The 26,932-nt window shown below is 31.6% G+C and overlaps 10 protein-coding genes across 10 annotated transcripts; 7 read left to right on the top strand and 3 right to left on the bottom strand.

Annotated features, from left to right (window-relative positions):
* Window positions 1-171: 171 nt before the first annotated feature.
* Window positions 172-3,375, top strand: LOC139099077 (transmembrane protease serine 9-like). The gene is made up of 8 exons (XM_070651475.1): window positions 172-322; window positions 387-494; window positions 635-901; window positions 958-1,221; window positions 1,280-1,375; window positions 2,607-2,873; window positions 2,928-3,191; window positions 3,260-3,375. The coding sequence occupies exons 1-8, from the start codon at window positions 172-174 to the stop codon at window positions 3,358-3,360; spliced, it is 1,518 nt and encodes a 505-aa protein (XP_070507576.1). The 3' UTR covers window positions 3,361-3,375.
* A 344-nt stretch (window positions 3,376-3,719) lies between these two features.
* On the top strand, window positions 3,720-4,411 carry LOC139099125 (uncharacterized). The gene is made up of 2 exons (XM_070651525.1): window positions 3,720-3,850; window positions 3,909-4,411. Exons 1-2 carry the CDS (start codon window positions 3,776-3,778, stop codon window positions 4,347-4,349), a joined length of 516 nt encoding a protein of 171 aa, XP_070507626.1. The 5' UTR covers window positions 3,720-3,775; the 3' UTR covers window positions 4,350-4,411.
* A 1,122-nt stretch (window positions 4,412-5,533) lies between these two features.
* On the bottom strand, window positions 5,534-9,459 carry Polr1B (RNA polymerase I subunit Rpl135). The gene is made up of 5 exons (XM_070651476.1): window positions 9,347-9,459; window positions 8,957-9,286; window positions 7,837-8,770; window positions 6,338-7,717; window positions 5,534-6,201 (listed from the first exon to the last, which is right to left on the bottom strand). Exons 1-5 carry the CDS (start codon window positions 9,422-9,424, stop codon window positions 5,534-5,536), a joined length of 3,390 nt encoding a protein of 1,129 aa, XP_070507577.1. The 5' UTR covers window positions 9,425-9,459.
* A 271-nt stretch (window positions 9,460-9,730) lies between these two features.
* Window positions 9,731-11,118, top strand: LOC139099042 (ubiquitin-like protein 7). Its single transcript, XM_070651436.1, has 2 exons — window positions 9,731-10,159; window positions 10,225-11,118. The coding sequence occupies exons 1-2, from the start codon at window positions 9,824-9,826 to the stop codon at window positions 11,056-11,058; spliced, it is 1,170 nt and encodes a 389-aa protein (XP_070507537.1). The 5' UTR covers window positions 9,731-9,823; the 3' UTR covers window positions 11,059-11,118.
* A 297-nt stretch (window positions 11,119-11,415) lies between these two features.
* LOC139099079 (bolA-like protein DDB_G0274169) lies at window positions 11,416-11,739 on the top strand. Its single transcript, XM_070651477.1, has one exon. The coding sequence runs from the start codon at window positions 11,416-11,418 to the stop codon at window positions 11,737-11,739; it is 324 nt and encodes a 107-aa protein (XP_070507578.1).
* A 74-nt stretch (window positions 11,740-11,813) lies between these two features.
* tub (interleukin 1 receptor associated kinase 4 tube) lies at window positions 11,814-13,153 on the bottom strand. Its single transcript, XM_070651452.1, has one exon. The coding sequence runs from the start codon at window positions 13,103-13,105 to the stop codon at window positions 12,152-12,154; it is 954 nt and encodes a 317-aa protein (XP_070507553.1). The 5' UTR covers window positions 13,106-13,153; the 3' UTR covers window positions 11,814-12,151.
* Window positions 13,154-13,282: 129 nt separating this feature from the next.
* On the top strand, window positions 13,283-14,750 carry LOC139099080 (parkin coregulated gene protein homolog). The gene is made up of 4 exons (XM_070651478.1): window positions 13,283-13,446; window positions 13,507-13,686; window positions 14,210-14,400; window positions 14,518-14,750. Exons 1-4 carry the CDS (start codon window positions 13,283-13,285, stop codon window positions 14,748-14,750), a joined length of 768 nt encoding a protein of 255 aa, XP_070507579.1.
* A 6,014-nt stretch (window positions 14,751-20,764) lies between these two features.
* l(3)07882 (Nucleolar protein 14 homolog l(3)07882) lies at window positions 20,765-23,472 on the top strand. The gene is made up of 2 exons (XM_070651443.1): window positions 20,765-21,237; window positions 21,332-23,472. The coding sequence occupies exons 1-2, from the start codon at window positions 20,823-20,825 to the stop codon at window positions 23,413-23,415; spliced, it is 2,499 nt and encodes an 832-aa protein (XP_070507544.1). The 5' UTR covers window positions 20,765-20,822; the 3' UTR covers window positions 23,416-23,472.
* A 482-nt stretch (window positions 23,473-23,954) lies between these two features.
* Prx3 (Peroxiredoxin 3) lies at window positions 23,955-24,941 on the bottom strand. The gene is made up of 3 exons (XM_070651492.1): window positions 24,809-24,941; window positions 24,713-24,740; window positions 23,955-24,648 (listed from the first exon to the last, which is right to left on the bottom strand). Exons 1-3 carry the CDS (start codon window positions 24,839-24,841, stop codon window positions 24,041-24,043), a joined length of 669 nt encoding a protein of 222 aa, XP_070507593.1. The 5' UTR covers window positions 24,842-24,941; the 3' UTR covers window positions 23,955-24,040.
* A 5-nt stretch (window positions 24,942-24,946) lies between these two features.
* CstF64 (cleavage stimulation factor subunit 2 CstF64) lies at window positions 24,947-26,587 on the top strand. The gene is made up of 3 exons (XM_070651491.1): window positions 24,947-25,107; window positions 25,328-25,830; window positions 25,943-26,587. The coding sequence occupies exons 1-3, from the start codon at window positions 25,050-25,052 to the stop codon at window positions 26,555-26,557; spliced, it is 1,176 nt and encodes a 391-aa protein (XP_070507592.1). The 5' UTR covers window positions 24,947-25,049; the 3' UTR covers window positions 26,558-26,587.
* Window positions 26,588-26,932: the final 345 nt, after the last annotated feature.

Below are 26,932 nucleotides of genomic sequence, written 5' to 3' on the forward strand. Positions count from 1 at the left end.
CTTAAGTCACTATCGTTATTTCCAAAAAAATATAAATATGATTTATCATACAAAAATTCATTGAGTGACTATATAAATGAAGAAGTGATATTGAAAAAATTCAGTCTACGTTAGATTGAGTAGCCGATTGGAAGTGATTAGTGATCTGCAAATATTTGATTACTTACAAAAATGTTTAAGGCGGATTGGTTCCTTGTTTTGAGTTTGATATCTATCAGTGTTTATGCAGAACAAGGATCACTACAGTCATGTGGAAAACAAAGTACTGTTCCTAGAGATCATCCTTTGTTCCATAATGATTCAAACATTTCACAGTATGGAGGTACTTACATTAATCCATTTCAGATTAGGATATACTTTTGTGATTAAGAATCTTTTAATTTCAGAATTCCCATGGATGGTTGGCATCTTGAGAAAGGAAATAGACGATGGAAAGACTTTGAATATCTACACTTGTGGTGGAAGTATTATTTCTAAAAATGTTATTCTAACTGGTAAGTTTATTTCATCTGACGATTACTCTTAGCTTCTCATCAGACAGTTTGGTCAGTAGTTCCAGGATTGGCTATTTGCCTGATGAAATCTTCTCGGGAGGAATTAAATGAATATTTCAATAATTAATTTATCTCATTAGGCGCCAACTGTGTAGACAATGAGAAAATATCAGGATTTGTAGCGCGTGTTGGTGAATGGGATGTACGACATAAAAATGAATCGTATCCACACAAAGATTACGAAATTGAAGAAGTTGTGATTCATGAGAATTTCAAGAAGACAAATTTTCAAAATTACATTGCACTTTTGTTCCTGAAGAATGATATTGAGTTTAATGAGAAGATCAACACTGTCTGCTTGCCAGAACAGAACCAGAATTTTGATGGGAAGAGATGTGTCGTTTCAGGTAAATCTTTATATGAACATGATTAATTTATATAAAAGCTTTAAAAACTTTTGAAGGATGGGGAAGGAATACACTCAAGAAGGATGGAAGACTTTCACCAGTTCTAAAAAAAATCGAAGATCCAATAGTACCACATGACAAATGTCAAGAAAATTTGAGAAGTCTGCCTGCATATTCGAACTTTTCTTTGCATGAGAGTTTCATGTGTGCTGGTGGAGAAGAAGGAAAAGGTGCCTGTGTAGGAGATGAAGGAAGTCCCTTAGTTTGTCAAGTTGATAGTGGCTCTAATCAATATTATCAAGCTGGAATCGTGGCATGGGGTAAGCGTTTATTAAATTGTTATGTAAGATTTATATAAACTTAATTTCAACCTTTCAGGAGTATATTGCGGAAAGAAGGATATACCAGTTGTTTATACAAATGTTGCTCATTTCCGTTCTTGGATTGATGATACAATCGCTAAACATACTCGATCATAATTATAAAAAAGCTTTGAAACAATGGAAAATAATAAATCAAATAAGAACTTAACAAATGCTTAATTAAGTACTTTTCAGGATCACGTATTCAAATAAAATCAACTCAAAAATTAGAAAAACAGAAATTCTTTCATTACGTCAGAAGAAGTTAACTACAATCAAGAATTTTAAAGAAACTACACCATCTCATTGATCAAAATTATCAAAGATCAAGAGAAATCCAATACAATTATCAAGTGTAAGAATTGTTACTAATGAATTGGCTTCAGCACAGCTTAAAAATCACATCAGTTCCCCAGAAAAGCTTTAAGAAGCATTCTAATTTGATAATATCTGTAACATATTAATTATAGCACAGAATAAAGTGATAAAAATTTAGACATAGAAGAAGCAATTGATGGCTTCTGCAATTTTGATGACGAATCATTAGAAGTTTTTAACCATATACCTAGTTTCAAGTTAATAATAAAGGTGAAAAACATTTTCGCACGATTTAAGATAAATAAATTATATTAACACTATTGGTTATTTAATTAAGATCGGAATAACCCTTAAGTCACCACAGTCATCTCTTAAAAAAATATATATTTATAGAAATAGAATTTTCTATAGAAAGTTTCGTTAAGTGCCTATAAAAATGAAGAATATGTATTGAAAAATTTCAGTTAACGTTGGCTTGAGTAGGCGAAAGGAAGTGATCTGCAAATAATTGATTATTCTCAAAAATGTTCAAAGGTGATTGGTTCATTGTTTTAAGTTTGATATCTATCAGTACATATGCACAAGAAATAAAATGATCACAGGAGTCATGTGGAAAACAAAGTAGTGTTCCTCGAGATCATCCTTTGTTCCATAACGAATCAAACATTTCACAGTATGGAGGTACATACATTAATCCATTTTAGTTAAGGATATACTTTTATAATTTGGAATCATTTTAGAATTTCCATGGATGGTTAGCATTTTTAGTAAGGTTAAAAGCGATGGTGTCCTTTTTAATTACTACATTTGTAGCGGAAGTATCATTTCCCGAAATGTTGTTCTTACTGGTAAGTGAATGTTGTCTGTCGATTAGCGTGCGATAATTCTTTGATCAGGTATCACGATCAGCTATTCGTTTGACCAGATCTGATCCTTCTATTCGAAGAGGGTTTTGACTAGGTTAACTGGTCATTTTTGGCCATTTAGAAAGGCTTGAGTGAATATTAATTAGATTATCTCGTTAGGCGCTGACTGTGTAAACAATGAGAGAATATCAATCCTTATTGCGCATGTAGGTGAATGGGATACACAGCGTACAGATGAATTGTATCCACATGTAGATCATGAAGTTGAAGAAAGTGTGATTCATGAGAATTTTAATAAGACAGATCTTAAAAATAATGTCGCACTTTTGTTCCTGAAGAATGATATTGAGTTCAATGAAAAGATCAACGCAGTTTGCTTGCCAGAACAGAATCAGAATTTTGATGGGAAAAGATGTCTTGTTTCAGGTAAGTCTTAGGATGAACATGATTAATCTATCTAAAAACTATAAAATTTTCAAGGATGGGGAAAGGATAAACTCGAAGATGAAGGACAATACTCATCAGTTCTTAAAAAAATTGAAGTTCCAATAGTACCAATTGACAAATGTCAAGAAAATTTGAAAACTCTAAGTCCCGATTCGGAATTTTCTTTGCATGATGGTCTCATGTGTGCAGGTGCAGAAGAAGGAAAAGGTGTTTGCGAAGGAGATGAAGGAAGTCCTTTAGTTTGTCAAGTTGATGGAAATTCTAATCAATATTATCAAGCTGGAATTGTTGGATGGGGTAAGCAATTATTAGACTTCATTAAATTTGGATATATTTACATGGATTTACATAAATTCATCTGTTAGGAGTAAGCTGCGGAATGAAGGATATACCAAGTGTTTATACAAGAGTTTCTCATTTCCGTTCTTGGATTGATGATAAAATTGCCAAACATACTCGATCATAATTATACAAAAGTTTTGAAATAATGGAAAATAATAAATCAAATAAGAACTTAATAATAGCTTAATTAAGTCCTTTTTACATATTCAGTAAAAACGGCTCAAAAATTTTTAAATGTGAGAACCTTATAATTCTATACTGTTTTAAAACTTGAACATTTGAAAGGTTTTATTTTCCCAAATACAGAACTTTCTGGCTTCAATATCAAGCTTTAATTAATAAAATTTTTGTTCATGTGACTTTAAAAATTGCTAGTTCAATGATGTTGCATTTTCGTACTTTCAAATGTCTTTGTTCTTAAATTACGTACTATAACAACGGCTATTATAAATTTGAATTGTATTCAAAAAATTTAGTACAATTAAATTTTAAGCGGTTCTTTCCAACAGTACATTTTGTAATTATTTAATTAAACTACAATGGAGTGCGCAGTTTGTATGATTTATTATGAAGATGATATTTACAGTACTTATTGTGGTCATTTATTTTGCAAGGTAAGTTTAACATTTACGATTTAACACAGAATTTCATTAATTTATTTTTTATATCCAGCAATGCGCTAATGGTATGATACAAAGGAAGTCACAGTGCTATACATGTAATTGTCCAATTCAAGCTAACTCTGTTCATAAGATTTATCTCCCGCCACGAGATGAAAGGCAACAATCAATTGATTTATATCAAGAAAATCAAGGAATAACAAAAGAAGAAATTATTAAAACAATGCTTGCTGATCTGGAAATTGAGTGCGAAAAGAACGTAAAGAAATGTGCTAAAATAAAGCATGATGTTGATGTTTATGCTATGAATTATGCAAATTTTGTCTCATTGAACGATGAATTAAAGCGAAAAAATGAAGTATTGGAGGAAAAGTTGTCAGTTATCCAACAAAAACTCGATCGCTGTGAACAGATTGTCAATGACTTTGATAGACATGGTTATAATACACGCTACAAGCGTAGAACAGCTAAATCAGACCGAAAAACGTATTAAAAATTTAATATTATACGATATTTAAAATTTGAAGAAATAAAGCACTCATTTTAAGCAGTAAACATGCTGTATTTTATTTGTTTAATTACAGTGAAAAACTCAATTTTGACTAAAATTTATAACGGTCAAATATAATTTAAAATTTCATCATGAATGTTTCTGTCGAGTAAAAATGTAATAGTTCCAGTTTGAGATCTAATCTGACTCCTTATTATAGTATGAATGGTGTTAAAGATGCTTGCAATGTCCTGAACAGTAAATTACAATATATTCCATTCTGCTGGAATGTTGAAAATAGCCTTGTATCCAAAAATGTCCACAATAAACATGAACTTGATCAATTTTTACTAGCAAGCATTCGAGCAATTTTGTGTGAAATTTAATTTCATTAAACCAATAATAATGGACTGTGTAGTTTGTATGGATTATGTCGAGAATGACATTTATAGTACACTCTGTGGACATTTATTTTGTAAAGTAAGTTCCTTTTAATTTAAATAGTGCGTATTTGCAATTTTTTTTAATAAAAGCATTTTTTGGGAAATTTCCCAGTTAAGAATGACAATAATTAGTCAGTTCTAAAGTTATTTAAAGTTAAATATAGTTTAAAAATATATTAGCTATGTGAAATAGGCTTAATTAAAGTGAAAATTGTATTAAAAAAAATGCACATTTTCTCGAATATGATTTTGAATTTTAAATAGCCGTTAAATTTTTAAATAAATTTATTATTTTTCCAACAGAAATGTATCGATAAAATGACTTCTACCTCTGCCAAGTGTTGGATTTGCTCAGCTGCAGTGTGTACAACTGAAATACGTAAGATTTATTTAACATCAACACGTGATGATATGAAATTAGTTAAAGAAACTTTGCAAAAGCTCCTGAAAAATGACAATGAAATTATTAATAGATTAACTGCTTTAGAGGAAGCAAAGAAGGCTGAAAAAGCAAATATTATTTGGATTCATGAAGACTAATGATAGCTTAATATAGCATTAATTTTTATAAATTAATTAAATGAATTTCATGATTGTGGAAGTAGACCATGCTGGATTTATAATCATCCCAATTATTAGCAGCCTGAAATTCCCAAACCAAATATTAAAGCTAAAAATAATTTAATTTCTTAAAATTTATTACAAAAACTGTAACATGATCAAAATAAAAGGAATTAATTAAACTTATTCCATATCTTTGTAATTAACTTGTAGATTAATATTCATAGCACTTAATTGTGCTATTAAAAGCCGGAAGACGTGAGGTATTTCAACAATATCAATTCCATCGCTTCGTCCACATAATTTACATTTTTCCATTTGCTTAACAACATCACCTCCTTTATTTCGTCCCACAACAAATCTGTCAATTGGAGTTATTAAGTTCCCGCATGGCTTACAAATTAAGGATGTCGTCAAATCTGAATTTCTTAATAAACGATCTTGTAATAAAAATGCAGCACCATGTGAAATTAAGGCATCACGTTCCATTTCACCAAATCGAACGCCACCACCTCTCTTTCGTCCTTTTATTGGTTGATGTGTCAATAAATCAACAGGTCCAGTTGAACGAACTTGCCACTTGTCAGATACCATGTGACGAAGTCGCTGATAGTGAACAACACCAAAGAATATGTCAGCTTTTAATTCACGACCATCAATTCCACTGTACATTCGTTCTGTTCCATAATAATTATATCCAGCTTTTGTGAGTAAATTACCAAAATGATCAATTGCTGTATTGTCTTCAGAATATGTGAATGGCGTAGCATCATGAACATCACCATTAACAGCTGCACATTTTCCAGCCATTGACTCGATCATCATAGCAATTGTCATACGAGATGGAAAACCTAGATTTGATGAATAGGAAAATTGAATTGATTTTTACTGGTCTATAAAAATTTGAATTTAGTTTAAATCCTAAAATTCAAATTTTTGACTGTCGTTAAAATTTGAATTTTTGATAACCGTTAAAACTGAACTTACCATGAGGATTGAAAATGATGTCAGGAATAAGGCCACTTTCAGTGAATGGCAAATCTTCAGCTGGATATTTTTGTGAAAAGATACCTTTCTGACCAGCACGACTAGCAAATTTGTCACCAACTGTTGGATTTCGTGGTATTCTCGTCGTAATTGATGCTTTCTTTGGAGCAAAAGGATTAAAGTCACCTAATAGCTTGACATTATCCACAATAACCATTTCCTTTCCATGATGTTTCTCAACAACAAATGCAGTCTCATTTGCATCATAATAACAACAAATTGGATCGCCAGGATTGACTTTTTGTCCAGCAAGTGGAAATCCATCAGTATCTAAGTATTTAGCTAAATCAGCCTTCTTTGGATCTCTTGCAAAATAACTATCGCCTTTAAGCTCAAAAAATTCTGTATGATAAATTGTTCCATGTGCAAAACCTCTTTCAAATGCTGACTTATTAATAATCATAGCATCTTCCATATCATATCCAGTATAACTAATAACTGCAACAATTGCATTAGTTCCCATTGCAAAATTATCAAGTTCTATGTTATCATGATGAACTGGACGAAATAGAGGAGTTCCAGGTGTCTGTAGACGATACAATTTTGTTGATGCTTGTGTGAACCAATTAAGGCATGGCGTTCCCATCGTTTGTTTACCCATCTGACATTGATACATATTTCTTGGTGATTGGTTGTGATCAGGCAATGGAATTAAGTTGGCGAGATTTGATAGGAACGAAAGTTTTGATAGCTCTAAATGTGTCGTCATTTCTGGATGAATCTCTTCCTTTGTTATTGCTATTTCCAAGAATATCTGCTCAAATGTTCCAATCATTTCGATTTTATTGAATTTAAGATTCAGCACTGGTCTCATCATTCGAGCAGCACCAATAAAGATAAAAAGTCCTGGATATTGACCAGCATTCTTCTTTGGAACTAAAACTATTTCAGCTGTATTTGGAATTCTTTTTCCATCAATTTTAACGGCACGAATTTGTTCCTCAACTTTCTTGATCAATTCATCTTGTACATATCCAATAACTTGTCCTTCCAGCATAACTGAGTAATAGTTCTCAAGATCACAAAGGAAATTTGAATCTATCGGTTCCATTCCTAGTTCAACAATCAATTTAATTATGTCTTTTTTATCAATTTTATGTAGCAAATCTGGTGATGAAATGCAATCGGTAGTCAAGTGATTTAATAAGCCACATGGAGATCCGTCAGGTGTGTGGACAGGACAAATATATCCCCAAGCATCGGGTAATAATTGACGTGCTTCTGTTGTTCTCATTGTCACAAAATAGGAACCACGATGAACAGCACGGAAGTGACTCATGTAACGCATTCTATTGATGTTTTCAGCCATAATAACCAAACCTAAAGTATTGATATAAATATTCATTAATTAACGGTAAAAATTTAAAATTTTCAAAAACTTAATTTGAAATCTTGAAAGTCGTTAAATTTTAAATTTAAAGTATCCGTTAAATTCTCACCTGAATTCTGCATTAATCCTAATCCAGTTTTACTGACTAAATTTCCTGTAGCCAAAAAGTATTCAAAATGTCTCATTAAATTTCCACAATAACGTCCAGCTGTTTGTAGATCTGATGCTTTAATTCCAATAGATTGATCAGTTTTGAGTTTCTTATTTAAATTAATTTTCATTGAAGTCATCCAGGAGTCGAGAAACTCCTTAAAAATCTTTTGATATAAATGTCCACCAAGAAGTAGTTCCTGCATCATTACTGAATCTGCAGACTCAAGCTTAATTTTACCTTGAGCAGCTTGAAACAGCTTCTTTGTCATAAAAATGATAAAATTGTATTTGTCACTATAGTCATCAAGATGAATGAGGATGCACTTCAACAGCATATGGTCAGCTACTTCAGAATTTGTTGCCCATGTTGGTAATTTATCAAAACGTGACTTAAAAACTTGACCCAAGTAATTTTTGGCATCAAAATGCGTGTGCACATTCTGTCTATGAATCTCATGAAGCATTTCTTGAAGGCATGACTTATAGTACAAGTCATTCTCATATCCAGCAATTAAGTCTTTATAAATTTTCTCATCACTATAATTCATTAAAGCTTTGAGCAGTAAAATGACTGGAATATATGACAGTAATTTCTTGTGACTGAACATAAATTTGGCAGTTCCATTTTTGAGGAAATGAAGGACATTATTTGTCGATGTATGATCAACTGACACACATCTTACAATTATACCGTAATCTGTGAAATATTTTCCTCTGTCTTTCCAGGTTCCTCTTTTCATTGCTATTGGATAGTTTCGACGCATCATCAACAGCATACGAATCAATTTCTCATTTCCTTTGACCACAAAATATCCACCCCAATCATGCTCGTGCTCTTTCTTCTCTACCATTTGCTCTGGTGTCATCCCATCCAAATTACAAGCATTTGACTGAAAAGAAGGATTTTGACCGTTAGATTTTCGAAAATTTGAAATTTAATATCGAAAAATATAATTTGAATTCAATTTGGCCGTTAAAAATTAAAATATTCTAAACGTATTTTCGCAGCAGTTTAATCAACTACTGGACGTTTTAAACAGTTTGAGGAAGTGAATATATGACTTAATTTAACTTACTCGAACCATTATAGGAATTGGTCCTAAATCAAAATCAATAGATCCATGTCTCGTGTCATTTTTACTCCATCCAAGAGTCATTGAGCAGTTTCCTGTGTATGTTACGGATCTTTGACGAGCTTCTGCTGGAAATACTCTACGTTCCTTTACATCAATTTGTGATGTGATTCTTGGTGGTGTTATTTCACATTGTTCTATATTTATTTTAATTCTCTCTCCATTAATTAACTCAAACTCATAAGGATCCAAACTTTCAAGAATTGTTTTCATTCCATCAGTAAGGAAGAAGTTGAATGAAGAAACGTGTGGATGTCCGAGGTTTTCTAATATCTACAAATAATATTATTTATTAAGCTTGTTCTATGTAATCTTGATGTTATTTCAACTTACTTTGTTCCTATCATTCTTTATTTGATAGAATAATGGATGTGTATTCGTTAGAACTGGCTTTTTATGCAATTTCTCCATATTTCTGTGAATTTATAAAAAAATATGTTTCTAGGTTATGTCGACACAACATAGAAAATCTACTTGATATCCACTAATACTAACTTATTCAGGTACATTATTGCTTATTTAATAGGTATTCGTTGATAGGAGACTTTAAATCAGCATGTGAAGGACTTAAAATTGATTATAAAGAATGTAAACAATCTTTGTACAGCCGCACTCACATGTAAATAAACAGATTACTATGACTCATTTTAAATTTTCATCGACCGTTAAACAAAGAGTGAATTATAACCTGTTTCACAATAGTGGTGTGCGTCCTGCAGACTTTTGTTTTGATTTCTCATCTCATCATCCGAAGTTATATATTTCAGTAATTTTGCAAATTTAACTCAATTAAGACGTAAAAGAGCAGTTATGGAGTACGTATTTTGTGGAATTAAGTTTGCTGAACCACGTAATTATGAAAAAGTTCGTGTGGATATAAATTTTAATGAAAATTCAGTGGCATTAAAGGAAAAAATTCAAAAAGATATTTTAAAAACAAAGGATGAAATTTCTTTAGTATTTTGTGGCAATGAACTTCATGATGATGAGCCTATTAATAAGTATAAATTGCGTACTGGATCTACAATTCAAGTTTTAAGGAGGATTGTTGAGATTCCACCGAAAGAATTTACAACAAAATTCACAGAAATGGATGTCTCTCGTGTCAGCTCATTATTTAGAGGCTTAAATTCCGGAAATTTCCATGTGAGTTATAACTGAGTGAAAAGTTATTGACAATAATAAACAAATTTTCTTCTTTGTTCCTTTAGAAAATTTCAAGGCCGGAAGTGATTCAACAAATTTTCAGAAAACATCCAGAATTACAAAGAGACATAATTGCTATGAGCTTTTTAAAAGATCCAATTCTTTTATCAACTCTCCAAAATCCTGATACTGTCCGTAATATGGCTGAAAACCATCGTATATTGGTTGAAGCTGCAGAAACCATCTGTAAGGCACTCAGATCAGTTAAGTCTACAGCAGCTGAACCTCAAATGCCAATAAGACGTAGTTTTGAAGATCTTTCTGACTCATCATCATCGTCTGGATCTGAAAACTTGCCAAGAGCATCAACATCTAATGCATCGAATATTCGCATTACAACTGACTTCCTTCGTCAATCACTTGAACAAGCACGACAAAACCAAAATTCATTGGACAGTATCTCTCAGAGGAATTTAAGTCAAAGTAATTCGATTTCACCATCAAGTTCTTCGTCATCAGTTCCAAATAGACGAAATATTATATCCAATTCAATGGTCATGAATGCAATTGGTGAGGTTTTGAGAGCTCGTAGATCTGAGACTGATATTCCGGCAAGGGAAGCAAGTGTTACATCTACAGCATCATCGAATGTTGAAAATCAACCACAAGAAGCTGCTGAAGAACCAATTGATGATCCTGAATCTGATAGAATGGATGAAGATAATAGTGAACGTGATGCTCGTGACATTGAAATGATTACAAGCTTCCAAACTCAATTAAGACAAATGGAAGACATGGGCTTGTCAAATAAGGCTGCAAATATTCAAGCACTAATGGTATGCAATGGAAATTTAGAAGCTGCTGTGAATTTAGTTCTTGCTGAAATGAATATGAGTTAAATTATTTATTATTAAATTATTATAATATCTTTTAAATAAAGTGTGACGAACTTAAAAGGATATTAATGGATTTAATTCAATTAACGGTCATTAAAAATTCAAATTCTTATCATCAGGGGTACTCGAATTGAAAAATATCATTTTTACTGAAATTCAGCTCAAATTGAAATTATTCAATCAGAAGACCCCTTTATATTGAAAACAAAAAGATCCAGAAGATAAATCATATTTTAATTAAGATTCTAAGCATTAAATGAATATATTTAGAGTCCAAATTGGTGAGTTAAAGTGCACAATAACATTATCCATCAAGAAATGATGTAATCCTGTCGTATTTCAGCAAGATTATCGTCAAAAATGTCAACAGGGCCGATACAAGCAAAAATCGAGGAATGTCTTAATCGTGAATTAACTCCAAATATGTTAGAAATTGTGAATGAAAGCTATATGCATGGAGTTCCAAAGAATTCCGAGACTCATTTCAAGGTGCTTGTTGTGTCAGAAAAATTTAATGGCTTAAGTTTGATCCAACGACATAGAATTGTTAATAATCATCTTAAGGAAGAACTGAAGACGGAATTTCCCCATGCATTGTCAATAGTAGCTAAGATTCCAACAGAAGTTGATGGAGAGTATAAATTGGAACCTTCTCCAAACTGCAGAGGTGGATTTGGCAAATAGATATAGTTTAATTAATACAATTTTGGTGATTCCTGTAAATTCAAAGACAAAACTGGAAGTAAATCATGATTAAATACTCTAAAATATCATTGATTTATTGGTAATCATTAATTGCACTATAATTTACGTATAACGGTTATTTTAGATTTGAATTTGAAAACTTATGTTAGTGTCAGTGTAAATTTCAAATTATGACCGTTACTTAACGGATTTGACAACATGCCTGCAAATCGTGCACGTGTTGCAATATTGATAATAAAAGCACTTAATTAATGTACATATAATTGCTGATAAAAGCTTAAAATCGCACGCGACATGAAATAAGATTAATTATAAAGTTAAAGGTTCCGTTATTTTATCACAAGACATGTTATCTATGAGTTGATAAAAAAAAATGTTGTGTCTATTTACTTCAGCTCATTGTTGTATTGATAGATGATTCTGTTATCGACGATTGACTTTGATCACTCGAAGACTCAAATGTTGTGCTTTGATTCATCAATCCAGATAAATCAGGAGTTACATTATTTGATTTTGATTCCATTGATTGAAGTAGGAAGACTGGAAGTTGTTCCTCAGTGCTTACACTTTGAGATGTGCTGTTTGTCGACATTAAACCAGATAATGCAGGAAAATTCGAAGATTGTTGTTCTGCTGAGTTTACAGTTAATGGAATGGCAGCACTGACATTTTGACTGTCCAATGTATTGATGGTCGTTGGAACTAACTGAGTAGTCATTGGCTTTGAGAATTTCATCAAATCTGACATTTCGAGTTGATTAAAAATTTTACTTTGACCGGCTGCAGTTCCATTTTCAAATACATTATTCATATAGTCATTCATGTTAGGTGTATGGATGTCAGGCTTAACAAAATTATTTATTCGATTAGCTTTCGTCGTTAAATCAATTGATGAAAACGGATAATTTAAGTCATTGACAATCTCATCGATATTCTCGTTTGGCAATGATATATCAACACTTGATGCCGGTCCATTTGATGGCCTTTCTGGTCTCCTTTCATTTAATAAGTCAGCCATAAAATCAGCTGCTTGAAATAATTGACACTTAATTAACAAATCCAGAAAATGACCAATTTTTGGCCTTAATCGTCCCATTGTACTCCATTCATCCAATAACACTAAGATTGCTGATTTATTATGCCTTTGTGAATGTTCACGTATTGCATCAATATGCTTACTATTAAATCTTAACTCTGAATCATTATCCTCGAGATTTTTAACAATATTTCCCATTAATAAACTTAAAACTGAATCATCAACATCCAAAAGCTTAACTAATTGTGATTGAATTTGTATCGGTAGATGTCTTAATTCTGTGTCTTTAGATACATTTGGAATGCTCATTTCTAGTGAATTATGTTATGAATTTAATAATAAACTATATAACAAAATTAAAAACAACAAAAATAAAACAAAACTGATTTTGCGATTCGCAAAGTAAGCTTTTGAAAGTTTTTAAACTTTTTTAGATCGTTGCGGGAGCTTTTTTAAAATTTTTGTTCGGAACTAAATTAAATAAAAATGATGAGGAATCACACATGTCAGGCTGCAAATGTAAGTGCTAATATTACTTATAATGATGATTTCATTCAGAAATTCCATAAAAAGTTACAGAAGAAGCGAATTGTTGCTCCATTCTCAGTGTCAGCTTATCAGAAAAATACTCAGGTTTTTCCACCATCCAAGTAAGTATTAAATAAAGATTATTGTGATTTAAAATGATTATAATTCATAATCTTACACAGAATTAATGTATATCAAGAGAAAATGGTTTATACAAGTAGATTCCGGATGTTGTTTCTGAGAGGTGACATTCCATGCGTTCGTTCATACTGCAAAAAAGAAGAGGGACACTTTATTTCGTGGAAGGTGACCTCGTTGAAGGATTTAGACTATTCTCATTATCTGCCGATATTTTTTGATGGGTAAATGCTGGTATTTCCTAGAATTGTCTGGTTTATGTGATTTGAAGGCATACAGCATGCTTGGCAATTTGAAGCGATTGTTCCTTAGTTTAGGAAAAGCTCTGTTAAGGCATTGTGTCCATCTGAGGTGGATTGACCTTGTTTGACCGTTTTTTTATTCACCACTTATTTTGAAAAAACTTTGACAGATAATTTTCAAATTTTAATTGACCGTTTTTTTATTCACCACAATTTTTTGAGGAAATTTTTACCGTTATTTTTCAAATATTTTTTGACCGTTATTTTTCAAATATTCTTTGACCGTTATTTTTCAAATATTTTCGTCCCTTTATTTTTCATAAAAATTTAATATTCTCAAACTACAATTTTAATCTCCCACACATGCTGCATGCCTTTCTATGTTTATTTCCTATTATCATATTTCATCTTATTCTGTTCATTCCTATTTTTAACCACACATATACCTTTCACCCCCACTTCATCCACACATACACATTCCGATAAATTTCAATTTCATTATCAGATTATGTGAGGCCGCATTCCCTTATAACTTCATCGCTCGATACGCCATACACGATTTGTTGAATGCCGCAAGCGATAAAATTCTACCCGTGATTCCAAAACTCATAATTCCGATTAGGAATGCTCTAAATACCAAAAATTGTGATATTATAATGGCAACATTACGAATAATTCAGCACATGTGCATTTGTGGTAAGTTCCTTCAAACTTATTTGACTTGCTGCTTAATGATAATACGTGATTTTTGACTTCCACTGGATCACGTCTCAATTCACTTTATTTTAAAAACTATTTTCTTTCAATTGTCAGATCCATGTGTTGCAGAAGCACTAGTTCCATTTTATCGTCAGTTACTTCCAATGTTCAACTTATTTCGCGACTGTAACCCAAAGCTGTTTGATGGAATTGACTATAGTCGTGCTGGACGAGTTGGGGATGTCATTGACGAGACATTGTCAGTTCTTGAAGTCTATGGAGGTCCTGATGCATTTATAAATATCAAGTACTGTATTCCGACGTATGAAAGTTGCCTCAATAACTGATTATTATTCACTGTATCTGTAATCAGTTTTAAGGGGAAATAAAAGCACATACTGTAAATTCTGACTTTCCTCTTATTTTGTTTAGGTATGATAATGTGGTCTAGAGAAATGTAATTGAGCACGTTCATGTGGCATAACTTAAGCTCATTTTTTTACTTACACTTATTCCAAATGTATTAATTTACTTTATTTATTCGATCTTTTTTCTTTAATAAAATATTCGATTGGATATTGGGTATTGTAATTGGAGAGACATATGTGTGTTAGGGTATGGTATGCATGAATAGATTTGCAATTATTACGATCTATTGTGGCTGTTCTTGTGGATTTTTCTTTGTTTTTGTAGTTCCTGTGCATTTATAATAGCTTTCTTTGGAATAGTGATGTTTGAGACTGTCTATAAAGTTGAAAGTGTAGGAATAGTAATTTGACAGCTGACTAAAAACGGCTTGAAGTCAATAAAGTTGAAAAACCAATTAATTTGGGTGAAAATGGTTCAAAAAATTATTTAACGGTTTTCAAAAATTTCAATTATATTTTTGAATTTTTCTTGTTTTCGAAAATTCGAAATTAGAAAGCTCAAAAAGTGTAAACAAATTAAAAAATCATGAAAAATTCATTTTAACGAGCCATTATTAAGCAATAAAGTCGATAATCTCATTCTAAGAGTGCTATATGATGAATCAATTATGTTCAGTTCAAACTATCTTCAAATTAGCTTTAAATTTCAAGAAATAAACAGAGTGCGGCTATCTGAAAAATTTCTGTTATTTTTTTCAATATATATATATGTGGTCATACAAAAAAATGACGGTTATTTTTTGGAAAGGCACTAACACAATGACAAAATTTACAGTACGTAAAATATTGAATTTCAAATGACGGTTATGAAATTTTTATTTATCAACACGTATACATTGATTGCGACGAATGCTTGAGTGTTACATTTGTGTATCCTAGAAGTTACGTTTCTTTAAATCTACTGTTCTTTAAATCGATTGACAAATAATGCAAAAAATTATTTGTTTACATTTTTCGTAACGGTTATCTGAAATTCAAATTTATCTTTTGTCAATGTATTAGTTTTGTTTGGGGCGATTTTGGGGCGATTTTTTTCCGTATGACCACATATATATATATTGATTTTTTTGTTTGAATTATTTTTTTCGTTACTTTTTTCAAAAAATAAATTTCCGTTACGAAGAAATAACCGATTATTCCAAAACACATTGAAAATTTTTTTAATGTTTACAAAAAATCTTTAAGCAAATTTATGCACAAAACATCGTTAATCCACATCAAGGGAATTGTATTAGGATATTAGAAGCTTCAAAATTTGTATTAGAATGAGAATTTCTAATGAAAACTTCGTAAATATTTATTTTGTTACAAAATTGCTAACTGTCAAATTATTTTTAAATTTTCTAATGAAACATCGAATTTTGAGAAAAAATTCGACAATCAAATGTCGAATTTTCGATTTTCAGGTTGCCGCACTCTGGAAATAAATTTTATCGAATTTCGACAAAAATCAAGAAAATTTCCAAAAATTTTGAAACTAAATTTTGACAAAAAATTTCAAAAACCATTTTTCCGTTGAAACTTTAATTCTCATTAAAAATTCTAAGTCATAACAAATTCATCTAAAACAGCTTCAAACAACTTAAAATATAATTCTAAAGACAATCTTCACATCATAATTTTACCCACTGCAAATGTTTCCATCGACTTTCACATATTTACGATGACTTAATTTAATACACAGTATGGAAGATAGAAACTTATTTTTCCCTTAAAACTTAGCATCGCTTCCTTCTTCGTAGAAAAACTTTTAGCATGAGAGAAGAAAAAGTACATTGTTCGTTTATTGCAGCTTCTAACTTCTTCGTACCTTTCTATAGATTATAATATCATGTTGTGGGTAAAAGTATATGCAATGAGATGAAGCACTTAATTTTCATTTAAAAGAAAAGGAAAAAAAAATGTTCTTCTTGCTCTCTTTCAATGAAATGTTTATGATGACAGACGGGAGTGACGAAAAAAAAAAAAAAATATAACAGCTTAAGATAGAACAAGCGACAGTACATTATGTGGAAGTGAATGTTGTGTATCATATAATTTGATAAAAAAACAGAACAGAACTCTTCTCATTATCTGATGATGCTGTACATAATTGGATGAATTTAGTTACACAACATTTGTATATACTGAAAATGGAAATGATATGGCACAGAAGAAGTTTGGAGAATGCGCATTTTTGACCGAAAAGTTTCTATTCCAAAATAACGGTCAAAAAATATTTGAAAAATAACGGTCAAAAAATGTTTGAAAAATGACGTTAAAAGGGTGATTCTCTGGATAAGTCAAATTCGTCTAATTCGTGTCTCAAAAACTACAAAATTTGCTTCATAGAAAAATATTACTTTAACTTATTAAACAAATTAACTAATTGTTAATTTCGTTAAAATATTATTTATAATATCTCAATCTGTCTTTATTTTGTATTGTTAGTCTATAATTCCTGCAAAAACATAAAATCAAAAAACGAATTTTCTCACGGATTAGGAAAAAAGTTTCTCGGAATCACTAAAATTTCAATTTTTCTCTTTAATTAAGGATTTATGCAGCGTTTAAAGAGCAACAAACGATAGTTTTAGGTGTAATACACTCGAAATATCAACTCAACCATAGTGCCAAGTAGAATAAAGTGCAAAAAATTCATGTTGAATGTCGGAATTTGATATTTTGATTCCGAGAAACCGGCATAAAAATTGAAATATTTAATTAAATAAAGCATGACGGTAAAAAATAATTATACATAAATAAAGATCTGCACAAATCCCGTAAGTGTATATAAAGTATGGAGCTATAAAATTGCCAGATTATGAGAAAAATCAATTCAAAGTCGAAAATTTTGAAAAAATTTATCCAAAGAAACATCCAAAAGATTATTTGAAAATTAACAGTCAAAAAATTTTGAAAATTTGTGGTGAAAAATTGATTAAAAATTAACGGTCAAAATATTTTCAAAATTTGTGGTGAAAAATGAGTTAAAAATTAACGGTGAAAATGTTTTCAAAATGTGTGGTGAAAAATGAGGTCAAAATATTTTCAAAATTTGTGGTGAAACGGGGTTTAAAATTTACGGTCAAAAATTATTTGAATTTGAAAAATAACGATCAGAAAATATTTGAAAAATAACGTTAAAAGATTATTTGAAAATTAACAGTCAAAAATTATTCGAAAATTTGAGGTTAAAAATTAACGGTCAAAATATTTTCAAAATTTGTGGTGAAAAATGAGTTAAAAATTAACGGTGAAAATATTTTCAAAATTTGTGGTGAAACGGGGTTAAAAATTTACGGTCAAAAATTATTTGAATTTGAAAAATAACGGACAAAAATTATTCAAATTTAAAAAATAACGGTCATTTAATATCTGAAACGGACATTATGACAACAACAGAATGTTCCTCCACGTTAACAATCCTTAATCCATTATTTATGACACCAATGGACATGATAGCGTTGATGACGAGGACCCATGTGAAAAAGATATGAATTTATTTACATTATTAAAGTGGCATGTAAAGCACGAAAAATTTTCTGAACATTTTGACAGGCACTCATTGTTGAACAGAATGACGAATAGACCTTACTTCATTAAACATGTTAATTAAAATGCAATGCATAATGTCTCATGTATAGAATCGCATGTATAGAACACATTGTAGATCTCGTCATGCGCAGTGGGTAAATCCGAGTGATTTACATGCTGTATCCTTACAGTAAGTTCGAAAATGAGGATGTATAGGTGCAGTACACAGCAGCAGTTGTGTAGCACGAAGTAAGAAAAAAAAATTACAAGGACAATCACAATACAATGTGGAATCAGTCAGAGTACAATAAAAAAGGGGTAAACATTTACCTCTGTCTGCTGATTATGACATTGCGAGCCAAAAAATTTGAGTAGAATGAGGAACTTCTTCCATCAACCGGAAATGATTGAGAATGTATCAAATAAGTTACACCGCAGCATATGAAGGAACAGGAAGAAAAATCAAGAAATCATTAATAAAAAACAATGACTAATTCATGATGTAAACACGATTATTTCATTCTTTTATTTATGAACGACTGCATTGTGTTCTATTGATCAGCTTATGCTGTAAGTGGCTGGAAAGTTTAGCTTTTATTTGTGGAAGTTTTTTATTGTACATGATTAGGAAGTTTTAGTTTTGAAGTCATTAGCAGTTGACATTCATTGAAAAAATGAGAATTCTTGTTCCTGTCTAGACCTTTTTGTTGAATGTCATGTTCGAATAAATCCTTAATAATTTAAGATTTTGTTCGTTAGTGGCACAAAGAATCTATATATGATCCTCATGAGTTTTAAGCTTAATTGGTAGCTTTTAAAGGTTGTCAAATGGAACCTTATGTCTTCTAGACCTTATTCTTTCGAGTGGACAAAATACGTTAAAACTGGTCATTAACTGCATATTAACTGGTCTACTCAATTTGGACGCAAAAAGCAACTGACTGGTCATCCCATTCCTCACTATTTATTGGATCACAAAAGTTTGAATAGAAAATTTAACGGTCAAAAATATTTCAAAATGTATGCAAATTCTATATTTGAAACGGTTTTTAAACAAAATAATTCAGTTTTTTCCTTAATTTTCTGTTATACGATGAACTATTGTTGAACTATATCATTCAGCAGTGTAAAGCATTTTCATATTTGACGATTGAATGATATAAAAGCTATGTTTATGGTTGTTTTAAGACATTTTTTAATGAATTTCTATTTTCTCAAAATTTTGATTCTCGAAAAAAATCGAAGATAAAATTTGAAATCTTGAAAACCGTTTATTGATTTTTTGTAGTTTTTGACAATTTTTGAGATTTTCATACTGTTATACTGGGCCATATTTTAGGCCATTGAAGTTATAAGGATATACAATATACAATTTTTGACAGTTTTGTCTAGAAATAAATTTTTTCTCTCATAGTATGCATTATCAATGCATTAACTATTTAATTACTTAGTTAACTAATTAAAGTCTTATTAAAATCCCTTAAAGTCACTACATGTATTAGGTATTATGATTAATAAGATTATAAATCATAAAATCCACTTGTCATTTTCCTATGATTTCCTCCGACACACATGGAATTAAGTCTAATGCTAATAACAAAAATGCTGTATGTATTAGATTAAAGCTTTAATTCCATTTTGTGTAAACTCATAACTTAATCCTCCCTGAAATTCAATTTTACAGATGTGATTTTACACAATTGGAAATAGTTATTTAGGTTGAATCAAAATAAAATCCCTGCTTCATGAGTGGAATATACAAGAAAAAGCATGTTAATCTCAGCAAAAATATACTCAATTAAATTCAGACAAAAAATACACGAACGCGCATATAAATTGCTTCCAATTTATATGTATTTTTTTTTTGCAAGCACTCAATTAACACTGCAATAGTTCTATGATGTATAAAAAGGAAATGTGTATCACATCAAGTTGGGAATGGGAAAAAATGCAATGAAGGACGAAAAACTGGTGCTGCAAAATTTTTTCCCATTTAATATAAAAAAAATATAAAAATTCATTATTTTAACAGCTACATTTATTTGCAGTTCTGGTGTCCATATGCTGGCAATTAAGTTTATCACTGCTTTTCACATTACTTATTGTCATGTTCCATACATTCAAGCTTAACAAGAGATTCTTTAATGATATTATTTTGAATTTAATCATTTTTATGTCCAATGAAGATGTTTTTAATTATATTTGTGATTTATATGCTTTATTGTGATTTACTATTCAACATCCATTAATATTTAATCCAATTCTATCCTAACATCCCTCAAAAATCAAATTTCAACATCGCCATGTGATTCCTTTATAAAAACCCGTTAAAAAAGCTCAAATTCAAAAAAATTCTCGAAAATTCGAATTGTTTCATTTCAGTTGATTTTCCCCTGTTTATTTCGAAAAACGTGCTACTTACTCTCTTCTGTTTACATTCTCGCGGATAAATATTTTTCATCGAATAAACTAAATATGAAGGCTAAAAAAGGCAAAAAAGGTGGTAAATCGGACGCTATTTATGACAAAAAGTCAAAAGTGATTGTTAGAAAAGAGAATCCATTTGAATTGCATGTAAATAGAGAAAAGTTTAAAGTGTTGGATAGAAAAACTCATCATAGTTTTGGAAAACCTTTAGTTTCACGACAAAATGCATTTGAGAAGCGAAAACAGACACTTGGTGCTGAATATAAGGTCAAAAATAAATCTAATCTGTTTGAAGACAGAAGAAAGTCGGGAACTAAGAAAATTCCAAAGGAGTCAATTTACAATTTAAATGACTCGGAACAGCTTACACATCGTGGACAGACATTGGAACAAATTGAACAGTTTGATGATGTTCCACATGACGACGACGATGAAATGAGTGACGAGGAACTAAGATTAGATGGTAAATAGCCGTTAATTTTATTTTTGAATCTTTAAATTCTCAAAAACCGTTAAAAATGGCAAATAATAAACTAAACTACTATTAAAATTTCTAGCAAATTACACTAAAGTAGCGCATTTTGGTGGTGGAAATGACGAAGAATCAACAAGAGACAGAAAGACAGCTATTGATGAGCTCATTGCTGATTCAAAGAAGCGAAAAGCTGAAAGAATGAAGGAACACGAAGAAATGTTGGATCTAACAAATAAACTAGACAGTGACTACAAGGATCTGCTGTCAGTAGTAAAAACTTTAGAACGAACAGAAACTCCAGAAAAGCCTGAACCTGATGAATATGATCGATTAGTTAAGGAAATGATTTTCGCACCAAGAGGCGAGCCAACAAACAAATTGAAGAGTGAAGAGGAAATAGCAAGGATTGAAAAGGAGAAGTTGGATATTTTAGAGATGGAAAGACAGAGGAGAATGCAAGGAGATGAAGATAATCCAGAAGTTAAGTCAACTTATAGATCTGCAGATGATTTAGATGATGGATATTTCCTGGAACCTGTAATTGATGATGAGAATGACAAAGTATTAAGCTATCCTTTAGAACCTGAAGATGAAGAACGACAGAATGGGCAAGAAGATGAGGAAGAAGCAGACGAAGAAGATATTGCTGAAGAAAATGGCGAAAATGGAAATGAAAATGAATCAGAAGATGACGAAGATGCTGAGGATAAAGAATCAGAATCGGAATCAGACGTAGACAGTCTAGAAGACTTAAAGGCTGATAATTCAGAAAGTGAAGAAGACGAATCTGATGAGAAAGAGGAAATTTCAGCAAGTACAACATCCAGCAAGCTCGACAAGAAGAACACAGAACCTATGGATCATATTCCATACACAATATCACTTCCTGAGACATATGAAAAGTTTATTGAGCTATTAGGTGACCAGTCCATAAAAATCCAGTCCACAATAATTGAAAGGATTATGAAAACTGACCATCCGAAACTTCATTTCTCAAATAGGAACAAAATGATTAAATTATTTGCATATTTACTGCAATATGTCAATGACTTGTTCCTTAATAATGACGAAAGTAATATAACTAAGCATTTCAAGCTGGTCCACAATATTAGTCCATTAATGTTCGATTTAATTCAAATGAATTCTGAGGATTGTTCAAATAGCTTCCTGGAAGTTTTTAAAGAGAAATACGAGGATTATAAAAAGAACCAGAAGTCATATCCAAAATTAGACACAATTATCTTCTTCAAATTCTTAGGTTCGCTATTTCCAACATCAGATTTCCGACATCCAGTCGTTACTCCTTGCTACATCTTCCTTCATCACATATTGTCGCAGTGTAAAGTTAAGACACGATCAGACATTATGTCTGGATTATATTTAGTGACTTTAACTAATGATTATCAGAGAATATCAAAGAGATTCCTGCCAGCAGCGCTGAACTTCCTTAAAGGAATTTGTTATTTAGGAATTAAAAAGTCATTGATTGACAATTCACGGCCAATTCCTCCATTTAAGAAGAAGGATGAACTTTTAGTGATCAGCAGTGAAGTTGAGGCTAGTTCCTCAGAGAAGCTTAAACCAACAGACTTTGTAGTCACTGATATTGATGATGAGTTTAAGGTTCGTGCAATTAACACAGCAGTTGGTCTAATTAAGGACTTTATATTGCTTTATGAGGAGCATGTAGGCGTTCAATATTTGATCGATTCCTTTGAAGGTGTATTGAGTAAGCTTTCAGATCAGCAGAATCTTCCGGAAGCCTTGAAAGCTGCAATTAATGAAACCCTGAAAGAATTCGACAGAATCAAGTCTGAGAGGAAGTTCAAATATCCAGAACCAGAGAAGAAGAGCTTACCAATGTTGAGAATGTTGGAACCGAGATTTGAAGCTGTTCATTCCGATCGTCGTCAAATGTATTGTCAGTCACAAGGAAATGCTGCTGAGAAGAAGAAGCTACAGCACATGCTGAAACGCGAGAAGAAGTCAGCCAAGCGTGAACTGATTAAAGACAATGAATTCTTGTCGAAGATTAAGCATAAGAGAATGCTGCAAATGGACATTGAACGTAAAGAGAAAGTCAAAAGAATTCTACACGAAGGAAATGTGCAGCAGAGTGAATTTAAGGCACTGTCGAGAACTAAAGGACGAAAAGGAATATTTTAAATTTTATTTGTGGATTTTTTTAGTTAATGAAATAAATTTCTTGAATTCATTAAAATATTTGTGCATTAACTTGCGTCGATTGTGACTTATGGCAAATATAGACTTGGACAGGCTTGGATTTAGACGTGACTTGTCCAGGATGTCATATAATGTTGTTTGATTCTGTTCTTTTATGAGAAAATTGCAGATTCTTTGAATTTCTCTGGCTTTTCTTGCATATTTTCTCCAGATTTTCAGGTACTTTTTCAGAATTTTCCTTTTGTAATATAAGTCGACAATGCTGATTCTCAATCTTTTGGCTCTTCTGTATAAAGTGTACTGCCTTAATTTTATTAAATATTTTATTTTTAGCTCGTTATTCTTGTCCTCCATGATGACTATGATTGAATTATTTTGGGTAGAAAAAAACGGTTATTTTGAATTTTTTAAAACCGTTCAAAATTCAAAACTTTTTGAATCCCTGAAAAATTCAAACCTTTTTAGACCGTTAAAAATTCAAAATTTTGAAATATGTTTAACATTCAAAAATCAAACATCCGTTAAAATCATTCAAATTTAAATCAGACTTGATAAATTTTATTCAGCAATTTGGTAGTTAAATTCACTATAATTCGAGTACATCAATTTAGTTTGCCTTCGAAAAGTATTCTTGTGAGCCTTTTGGATCAGGCTTGATAGTTGCTTTGTTCTTCTTCTCATCCCAATTAGCAGGACATACTTCACCGTGCTTGTCAGTGAATTGGAAGGCTTTAATAAGGCGTAAAGTTTCATCAACACTGCGACCAACTGGAAGGTCATTGATTGTGATTTGACGAACTACTTGATTTGGATCAATGATGAATAAGCCACGTAGAGAGATTCCAGAGTCTTCCAATAAGACACCATAATCAGCTGATACTTTCTTTGTCAAGTCAGCAAGTAATGGATATTCAATTTTGCCGATTCCTCCTTGCTTTCTTGGAGTATTTGACCATGCTAAATGACTGAAATGTGAATCAACAGATACACCAACAACTTCACAGTTCAATTCCTTAAATTCACTAATGCGGTCTGAAAATGCAATAATCTCTGTTGGACATACGAAAGTAAAGTCCAATGGATAGAAGAAGAGCACTAAATAACGTCCCTTGTAATCTGATAACTTGATTTCCTTGAAATCATTATTAATTACAGCAGTTCCAGCAAAATTTGGTGCTGGCTTTTGAACTTGAGCTGCCAATAATCTCGATGATGCTTAATTGATAAGAAAAGCTTGTTAATTACATAAAATATGGAGATTAAAAAGTGAAATACTTACTTGAAATTAATCGTGCATTTTGACGGATCTGGAAGTGAAAATTGGAAGTTACTTTAATATATTCTGATGGATTAGTTGGTTATTAATTATACTTACTGATCGAAGTAGTGAATTAACTGCAAATGCCATGTTTTTTAATTAATTTAATATTTGTGAAATTTCAATTTAGAAAATTCAACTTTCTTTGAAAAATTAAAGTGATGGACCCCCTAAACGTCCGCACTTGATGTGTAGAAGTCCAGCAAGTTTGTTTACAATTTATCGTGTTGTTCATTGAAATAAATTTTCTTCAATATTTAATTAATCACACAGTTTTCTGGAAGTTAAATCATTCAAAATGGTAGATAAGAACTCAGATCAAAGTATCATGGATAAATCCATGAGATCCGTATTCGGTAAGTCCTCTAAGTTGTGGAAATTATATTAATTTCCTGCAAATCACTAAATGATGCCGGTGAATTAATATCAGTGCCTGGGTTCTTAGTGTATCTAACTATTTTTGGATGATATCAAGCTAGTTTGCCATTAAATACCAATCAATCACTTAATATTGTCAAATTTACCAATATTAATTAATCCATTTCTGTATCTTTTTATTTTTTCCTCATAATCCAGTTGGGAACATTCCATATGAAGCAACGGAAGAGAAGTTGAAGGATATATTCTCAGAAGTAGGACCTGTTATTTCTCTAAAGCTTGTATTTGATCGAGAAAGTGGCAAGCCAAAAGGATATGGATTCTGTGAATATAAAGATCAGGAGACAGCACTTTCAGCTATGAGAAATTTAAATGGATATGAAATTGGCGGTCGAACATTGAGAGTCGATAATGCTTGTACGGAAAAGTCAAGAATGGAAATGGCTGCATTGTTGTCTGGACCACAAGTTGAAAATCCTTATGGTGATCATTGTAATCCAGAGGAAGCACCAGAAATCATTAGCAAGACAATTGCTTCACTTCCTCCAGAGCAAATGTATGAGTTGATGAAGCAAATGAAGCAATGCATTCAAAATAATCCACATGAAGCACGTCAAATGCTCATCCAAAATCCACAACTTGCTTATGCTTTATTACAGGCACAAGTTGTCATGAGAATCATTGATCCAGCGACTGCTGTGGTAAGTTATTTAGGATTTGAATAAATTGTGATATTTCCGTTGATTTTTAAATTTTTGAATTTTAAATTTCTCGAAACCGTTAAAATCAATAATATTCATCCTATTCCCACAGACATTCTTATTCAAACCAAACATCATGCCACCAGTCTTGACTACACAATCGACAACACAAAGCGTTCAAGCAATGATGAATACAACATTAGCAGGCATGGGACAACCACCATTAAGCATGCAACCATCAATTCCAATTCCATTTTCACAAGATGTTGATTTGAGAGCTGATCCACGTCTTAGTCGACAACCTCAAATGCCACCAAATGCAATGGACATGGACATGAGAATGATGCCAACTCAAATGCAAATTCCATCTGCATTTGATCAACGGTCTGTTCCACCACAAGCGCCACAAGCATCATCAACACAAAGACAATTTCCAGCAGATCCAAGACAAAGAGCAGCTGATCCGAGAGGAGATCCAAGAGACGCTCGAGATCCACGCGATCCACGTGATCCACGCCAAAAGGCTCAACAACAATCTCAAAGTTCACAACTTGCTGCACAAATTCATCGCGGTATTCAAAATGATGCAAGCGATCAAGAGAAAGCTGCACTTATCATGCAGGTCTTAAAGCTGACAGACGAGCAAATAGCAATATTGCCAGCCGAACAGCGTGCAAGCATCTTAGCTCTTAAGGAACAAATTGCCAAGAGTGCTAATTTGAAATAAATTAATTAAATTTTCTGTAATTTTTGAATGTTGGGATGAAATAAATCATATTATTAATGACAAGTAATTCAAGAAGAACTTAGGGATTTAAGGTATGTTGTATACATGTTCTGTTAGTCAATAGTCATCACTTACTAAGGATTTAATAGAATTCAAAAGGATAAGAAACATGCTAGCATGCATGCGAACTATGACGGTAGCATGCAAAAGGATAACAGGGAGAAAGCTTTAAATGGAGCTTTTAAAGAAGTTCAGTTAAGAGCTTTTAAGTTTGATGTGCTTTAAAGCTTTCAAATGAGCTTTGGAACTTCTTTTGAAGCTTTAATTTGAAAGTTAGAACTAAATTGCATTTTAGTTAGTGAAGTCGAGCAGGAC

This window comes from Chironomus tepperi, unplaced genomic scaffold (assembly GCF_022539635.2).
Source record: "Chironomus tepperi strain 1889 unplaced genomic scaffold, CSIRO-AGI_Ctep_v1 contig_461, whole genome shotgun sequence".
NCBI lineage: Eukaryota > Metazoa > Arthropoda > Insecta > Diptera > Chironomidae > Chironomus > Chironomus tepperi.

Excerpts from the sequence above, each read along its gene's own strand:
- LOC139099077 (XM_070651475.1), top strand. The coding sequence starts at position 172 with ATGTTTAAGGCGGATTGGTTCCTTGTTTTGAGTTTGATATCTATCAGT. Across the intron at positions 495-634 it reads TAAAAATGTTATTCTAACTG|GCGCCAACTGTGTAGACAAT; the intron begins GTAAGTTTATTT and ends TTATCTCATTAG. Across the intron at positions 1,376-2,606 it reads AATCGCTAAACATACTCGAT|GCGCTGACTGTGTAAACAAT; the intron begins CATAATTATAAA and ends TTATCTCGTTAG.
- CstF64 (XM_070651491.1), top strand. The coding sequence starts at position 25,050 with ATGGTAGATAAGAACTCAGATCAAAGTATCATGGATAAATCCATGAGA. Across the intron at positions 25,108-25,327 it reads ATCCATGAGATCCGTATTCG|TTGGGAACATTCCATATGAA; the intron begins GTAAGTCCTCTA and ends CTCATAATCCAG. Across the intron at positions 25,831-25,942 it reads TTGATCCAGCGACTGCTGTG|ACATTCTTATTCAAACCAAA; the intron begins GTAAGTTATTTA and ends CTATTCCCACAG.
- tub (XM_070651452.1), bottom strand. The coding sequence starts at position 13,105 with ATGAGCATTCCAAATGTATCTAAAGACACAGAATTAAGACATCTACCG.
- LOC139099080 (XM_070651478.1), top strand. The coding sequence starts at position 13,283 with ATGATGAGGAATCACACATGTCAGGCTGCAAATGTAAGTGCTAATATT. Across the intron at positions 13,447-13,506 it reads CAGGTTTTTCCACCATCCAA|AATTAATGTATATCAAGAGA; the intron begins GTAAGTATTAAA and ends AATCTTACACAG. Across the intron at positions 13,687-14,209 it reads CTGCCGATATTTTTTGATGG|ATTATGTGAGGCCGCATTCC; the intron begins GTAAATGCTGGT and ends TTTCATTATCAG.
- LOC139099079 (XM_070651477.1), top strand. The coding sequence starts at position 11,416 with ATGTCAACAGGGCCGATACAAGCAAAAATCGAGGAATGTCTTAATCGT.
- Prx3 (XM_070651492.1), bottom strand. The coding sequence starts at position 24,841 with ATGGCATTTGCAGTTAATTCACTACTTCGATCA. Across the intron at positions 24,741-24,808 it reads TTAATTCACTACTTCGATCA|ATCCGTCAAAATGCACGATT; the intron begins GTAAGTATAATT and ends TTTCACTTCCAG. Across the intron at positions 24,649-24,712 it reads AAATGCACGATTAATTTCAA|CATCATCGAGATTATTGGCA; the intron begins GTAAGTATTTCA and ends TTATCAATTAAG.
- LOC139099042 (XM_070651436.1), top strand. The coding sequence starts at position 9,824 with ATGGAGTACGTATTTTGTGGAATTAAGTTTGCTGAACCACGTAATTAT. Across the intron at positions 10,160-10,224 it reads TAAATTCCGGAAATTTCCAT|AAAATTTCAAGGCCGGAAGT; the intron begins GTGAGTTATAAC and ends TTGTTCCTTTAG.
- Polr1B (XM_070651476.1), bottom strand. The coding sequence starts at position 9,424 with ATGGAGAAATTGCATAAAAAGCCAGTTCTAACGAATACACATCCATTA. Across the intron at positions 8,771-8,956 it reads CAATTCCTATAATGGTTCGA|TCAAATGCTTGTAATTTGGA; the intron begins GTAAGTTAAATT and ends CCTTCTTTTCAG. Across the intron at positions 7,718-7,836 it reads AGGATTAATGCAGAATTCAG|GTTTGGTTATTATGGCTGAA; the intron begins GTGAGAATTTAA and ends TCAATACTTTAG.
- LOC139099125 (XM_070651525.1), top strand. The coding sequence starts at position 3,776 with ATGGAGTGCGCAGTTTGTATGATTTATTATGAAGATGATATTTACAGT. Across the intron at positions 3,851-3,908 it reads GTGGTCATTTATTTTGCAAG|CAATGCGCTAATGGTATGAT; the intron begins GTAAGTTTAACA and ends TTTTATATCCAG.